This window comes from Lepidochelys olivacea, assembly GCF_965140295.1.
Source record: "Lepidochelys olivacea isolate rLepOli2 genome assembly, chromosome: 8".
Lineage (NCBI taxonomy): Eukaryota > Metazoa > Chordata > Testudines > Cheloniidae > Lepidochelys > Lepidochelys olivacea.
Genome location: NC_140418.1, coordinates 61120051 through 61126151, shown reverse-complemented (window position 1 = coordinate 61126151; position 6101 = coordinate 61120051). Strand labels below are relative to the sequence as shown.

The 6101-nt window shown below is 40.2% G+C and overlaps 1 protein-coding gene across 1 annotated transcript in view; it reads right to left on the bottom strand.

Moving 5' to 3' along the window:
- Window positions 1-1168: 1168 nt before the first annotated feature.
- LOC311524947 (regulator of G-protein signaling 1-like) overlaps window positions 1169-6101 on the bottom strand; it is a gene marked incomplete at its 3' end in the record, with an annotated part of 42916 nt that continues 37983 nt past the window's right edge. The window contains exons 8-9 of the mRNA XM_084636622.1: window positions 4342-4508; window positions 1169-1342 (exon numbers count right to left, since the gene is read on the bottom strand). Coding sequence (XP_084492748.1) covers window positions 1169-1342; window positions 4342-4508 — 341 coding nt within the window. The remainder of the gene's footprint in view (window positions 1343-4341; window positions 4509-6101) is intronic.

Below are 6101 nucleotides of genomic sequence, written 5' to 3'. Positions count from 1 at the left end.
TTGGGGGTAGCGCAACTTCTCACTAATCCAATCCATTACCCAAGAGAAGGATTTTTATTCTGTTTATCCAAACTAGCAGCATGCCCTATTCCTTTAATGGACAGTTCACAGAAGTCCATTGTTTCCCCTCTAGACTTTATATATGAAAGATTTGCAAGAAACGTTTTTCATTTGGATACGTTTGTTTACGTCACCATCAGGCCCTCGCACAACAATCTAATTATGAAGGGGCAAAAGCTACACTTTCAACAGTGCAGTGAACAGGCAGACCAGGTGAATCTGCCAAAATGTGAGTGGCATGAAATATAGGGCTATCCATAATAAATGTCGTATGGTGCTGTGAAAACACAAGTCATGCAGAACTAATCTAGGTGTTTATTTTCTACCATCTGCACCTGGCTAGCCAGATTTATGAAGCTGTTACCAACATGACTTAGAAAACAAAAGCATTCCATATCTCTCCTTTAAGGTTTAACAAGCTGCTTTGTATCTCACTTTATTAATCCAAGCGCATTTGGGCACCAAATGCACAGTTGCTTAAATACGCCTGGATACAATTACAACTATCCTTGGAGCCTTCTGCAAACTAATGTATTTTTTGTGTAATATGCATGTGTTTCTCTTTACACTTGAGACTGTTTAGTTGATTAACTGGGCAATGCGCTGAATTTTAGCTTCTGAATTACAGAGTTTACAATACGGTGCTGTAACTACCATTCCAAACCTCAGCATTTTTATTTCTAACATGGATGGTGGCTTCTCTTGGATAGTGGTGGATGTTGAGGGTGTGGAAATAGTCTCTCATGACTGGTAGGAGAAGGACAAGAGGCAGCTAATTTTCCCATGGATTGTGATAAGTGAGTGGGGTCATAGGTTCTTTCCCGTAATGACTTTTTAAATTCCAGACAGACTGCGGTGAACTAAAGTGGCTTTCAATTTTTTGACAAAGCTGAAATTTTCCACCAGGGCGGAAGGTGGAAAGTATTTTATATTCAGCTCTAATATCCGCATAAGAACAAACTACCATTCTTTGTAAGGCAAATTCATCCATTGGCTGATTTCTTCTGTTCTTCTTCTTTTACCATTTGAAAACATTAATAAACCAGAAGGAAGTCTCTTCTGCTAAATCCTTAGTGTCTCTCTTTAATGTATTAATGAGTCATTGCTGTCAATCTGAAGGCCTGTGTTTCAGTTTCTGATAGATTTCTGATCCAAGAAATCTGGGATATGAATCCCTTTCCATGTGCATGTATACTATTTTCTGAGCTTCGTCAAAACAGGACTGAGTTGGATCTTGAATATTCCTGATAATAGCTTCCCTTGCAGGACTATCAATGTTAATCTGAAAAATAAAACAATATTAAAGAAAGTTACAACAAAAATACAGAGTACAAAAATAGGGCACTGCAAAGATGAAGCTTGGTAGGCTGCAGTCTATGCCTTGCATCCATATGATCAACTTTGGTACCATGTTTGTATGTTGAAAAGGAGCTACAGGAGAAAACTTAAGAAAAATAAAAATCTAAAGTATTTAAAAATCTTGGTATAAAAGTGTTCACTTCCCCCCCACTTAGTTAGGTTCCTATATCTTTATTTATATATCTAAATGGAAGGCCTGTTTTTCAGATGTTCTGACCAACTGAAATCAGTGGGCGCCATTGGGTGCTCATCACTTTTGAAAATCAGGCTACTGAAGTCACAGTATATTGCACAACAGAGACTGTACATCAATCCTGTTTAGGAAATGGGTTATTGTGTAAGAGACTCAGGAGTCATATGGGGATTTGAAGTGGATGAGTGGAAGATTTGTGGATGTCTAAGACCTTAATGTACTGGTGCTGTGTACCTTTCTATCAGAAAGGTAAACTGCAAATAAGAGTTGAATCTCACCATGATATAGGAGATTGACCAAGGCAATTGCAGTTCAACAAAAAATTTTGTAAGTTAGATTTGCTCTATTAAGTTGCATTTATTAGAGACTGAAAGAGCTGGAGGCGTGTGAATTAATGTGTAACCGTTGATGTGTGGAGACCTTGCTGTATCAACGGTGTTTTTTAGGTGCAATCTACTCCTTCCTGAATACTATTGCATTTTTTTGTTTGTTTTTTTTGAATACAGACTATGTTGAGATCACCATCAGCTTCCATTTAAAAAAGTTTCAAGCCCTCATGTTTGTTGAGGAAAAACTTGAAAACAGGAAGCAAGCGTGATCCCAAAGACTCACCCAGAAGGCAAATGAAGAATTCACAATTTATTTAAAATTTTTTATGCTGATCTCATGATTTTGAGACCTGACTCATGATTATTCAATGCTTGAGGCTGGCAACACTGATCAGCAAATGGGAGGTTATCCATCTCTGAGCATGTGTATTTTTTTTTGTACATCTGTGATTGAGTTTCCTATAAAAGCTCAAATGAAAAAACAGCAGGCTGGCCAATCAATTCCCCCCCACCCCCAAATCCTAAAAACAAAAAACCCTTCAACGCCTCATAATTTTTAAAATTATCCCATGAATTTTTGAACCAGTCTCAAGAATTTTTAACTTGCAGGGCTGACCATATTGTTGTTTCTTAATCAAAGCTGTAAACTGTCACCCTACACCAACCTTATCCTGGCATCTGAGGGCATGGCTACACTTGCAGATGTAGAGCACTGGGAGTTAAACCAACCTTTGGAGACTGCAGCAGGGAAAGGACTGCTGTGTGTTCACACTGTCAGCTGCAAGTGCAGTGGCATGGCCACATTAGCAGCTCTTGCAATGCCACAGAGAGCAGTGCATTGTGGTAGCTATCCCAGGGTGCAAGTGGCTGCAGCGTGCTTTTCAAATCCGAAAGGGGGTGGTGGAGTGTGACAGGGAATGTGTTGTGTGTATGTGGGGGGGACAGACTGTGTTTTGGGGGCCTGAGAGTGTGTCAGCATGCTGTCTTGTAAGTTCAGACAGCAGCAGATCCCGCCCCTGGTCTCTCTCTCTCACACACACACAAATGCCTGCCTTTACAGCAGGACCATTTCTCAGTAATGGTTTGCTTTGTCCTGGAGCAGAGAAGCATGCCGGCTGTCAGAAACTGAGCTTTGAAAGGGGATATCCGCATGCCTGCAGCTGAGTTCAAAACAATGAGAAGAGTGGCCACTTGACTTCAAGGGATTATGGGACGTTTCCAGAGGCCAATCACAGCGCAGTAATGCAACATGTCGTCCACACTGACACCTGGGCATTTAAGCTGGGGCGCAGCGAGCTTTATACTTCTCATGGAGGTGGATTACCAAGAGCGCTCCAGTTGCAGAGTCCAGGAGCTCTACGTGCCTCGCCAGTGTGGACACCTCAGGAGTTAAGATGCCTGGGGCTGATTTTAATGTGCTTTTAATGTGCTTCTAAGTGTAGCCAAGGCCTTAGAATCAAACTGGGTTCTTTCGAGCCCTCACATCTCTAGCAATTTGCGTTGTGCATTTGGAATTTAGTTAATAATTCTCTTGCTGATGCATGAGCCAGAAAAAAATCTAGCGCGCTGTGTTGGACCTGCAGTGGTAATGAGTAAAAAGTAGATTAAATTTGATTTTTGTCAGTGAAGTGAGAAGATAATGATTCTTAAGACACCTAGAAATGATCTGCTGGGTGTGATGTTTATATAGTGTTTTAACAGAAAAGAACCACACTGTAATATTAATCCCTGTTCATACAGCCAAATCTGGTCTGTTTTTCTGAAAATTTCTGAAAATTTGTCCATGTTTTTATTAAAGGATTATTAAGGATTGATTTATTGAAGTAGCTTAACCATTTGGGATGAATTACTCCCATTTTTCTTACTTCTCCAGTGCTTTTGGGAACTTGATGGTCTTTTAGCATGCTTCTGCCATCTCTTAAAAGGGATGGAACTGGGTAGAGATCTCACTTAATTTCCAGGTACTTATGGAAAGACTGGACTAAGCAAGGGTCACGTTCAAAGTCTACTGGTGTTTGGAAAGACTCTGTTGGCATCAACAGGCTTTCTACAATCCTCTAAAGGAATGGAAAAAACCTCAGGACTTTAATTCTAGACTCTGTTCTGGCACTGACTCCCTCTGTGGCCTGGGGCAAAGAATTTTACCTATCTGCCTCAGTTTCTTATCTGAAATGAGGTTAAAAATACTTAATTACCTGCTTCACAGAGGTGCTGTGAAGATGATTAATCAAATAAACATCTTACACTACTTTGTACAGTGAGTGACACTGCCAATTATTTATTGCTGCATTTTTCAAGCTTTCAGTTTCAACAGATACCACGTGCATGTTTTTAATATAAACAGGGGTGTGCGCACACGTGTGAGGGAGGGATGGAGCAGTTCTTGCAATGTTAATTCACCTCTTTAGGCGCCTGGGGTTGAATGTAATTTTTAAAAATTTTCCTGGCCACAGAAATTCTTTTCCTCCGTGATTCAATCTTCTTGTAAGTTTCACATGCAAGCCAGAATTCCATGTTCTCATCACTGTATTCTGTCTTCAGGTAGCTCTTGTAGATTATAGGTCCATCTGAAAATATTTCAGAAGTCAAACTTTATAAACTATAAATGATAGCATTTAGGAAGATAATTGTCAAACAGATTTTGCTTAGCTCTGAGTGAAAAATGACTAGATAAGGATTATAGACCAGTTTTGGTACTTTTTCTCATGTTGAATAGTTCCTCACTCCACAAGAAATCTTACAGAAGACAATGGGGCTACTCATGGGATAAGGTGCTACCCATTCTGACCATGAGTATCTGAGACTACTTCAGGGGTGCTGGAACAGTTTTTATAGTGGGGGTGCCATTGAGCCATTGAACCAAACTGTAAACCCTGTACAGATGCCCCCCGACTTACACAAGGCTTTCCGGAATGGAACAATTGTGTAACTCGAATTTTGTGTAAGTAGGAAATGTATACCTGTACGTTACGGAATGTTTTCAGCAACTCGAAAATCCTATTTCTGGCTTATGGAACTTTTTCCGTAAGTGCGAATTTGCATAAGTCAGGTCTTGCGTAACCTGGGGAGCGTCTGTATATAATGGAAACCACTTCAGTCCAGGGGCTGCTGCAGCATTGTTAATTCCAGCACCTATGGACTACTTTAAAAAAGTAAGGAAATCTTCTGGCCCTTTTTGTTTTATATTTACATAAAATGTGAGACTGTGAATAGAATGGTTTTAAAAGAATATTTAGGGGATAACTGGCCTCTCAATGTGACATATAAAAGTTTCAGACTTCAGTATTCTTCATTTTGTACATGCGCAGAACTCCCTTAACACCAGTGAGAGCTGCACATGTGCAGAAAGAGCAGAATATCAAAGAAAAAATTTCCTCTTCCTATGGTTTAAAAACCACACAACAAATATGCATGTTATAAGGCTGATAATTTAAAAATTCAGCTCTACATCAGAGTGAAAAACTTCTAAACATCAAAAAATCATGGTCTAACTGGAAAAAAGGAAGGCTTTTATTTTTTATTTTCCATTTTTTTCCCTGTCATCAAAAGGAAAGGTGACTTTTGTTGCTGCCATCCTTGTAACTAAGAAAGCTGTCAGTGTGCTCTCCAGCAGATAAAAGATTTTGCAAATTGTGTTCTCTACCCTTAATGTATACCAGTACACCTTTGCTATAATGAACCCTGGGGATCCAAGCCTTTTGTTCAGCATAGTCAGGGGTTCGTTATAGCGAAAGGGGTGGAGGGAGACAGAGCTTCCGGGGCCATGGCGGGGAGGGTGAGTGGGATCCAGGGACCATGTTCGCTATAGCTCAAGGCTTGCTATTGCAAAGGCATTATAACGAGGGACTTCTGTACTTTGTCCAAACATCCTGACTCCCACTGATTTTTGGCTTCACTGGTGGTAGCAATTGTTGGAAGCCTTAGTACGCTATACCTTAAAGAACTAGCAGGTTCAAGAATTTAACACCATGTCATTTACACCTGCTCTGAGCAGCACGTGATGATGCAGTGGCTAAAGTGGCTGCAGCCATGAAAATGTTGAGGTTTCAACCACTGTTACCACTTGCTGAGTAGCACTTTTGTCAGCAATGGTGAGAAATATTTTCCAGGAAAACCTAGTGTAGGCAAATACTTTAAGACCAACATAGCTCTGGGATAAG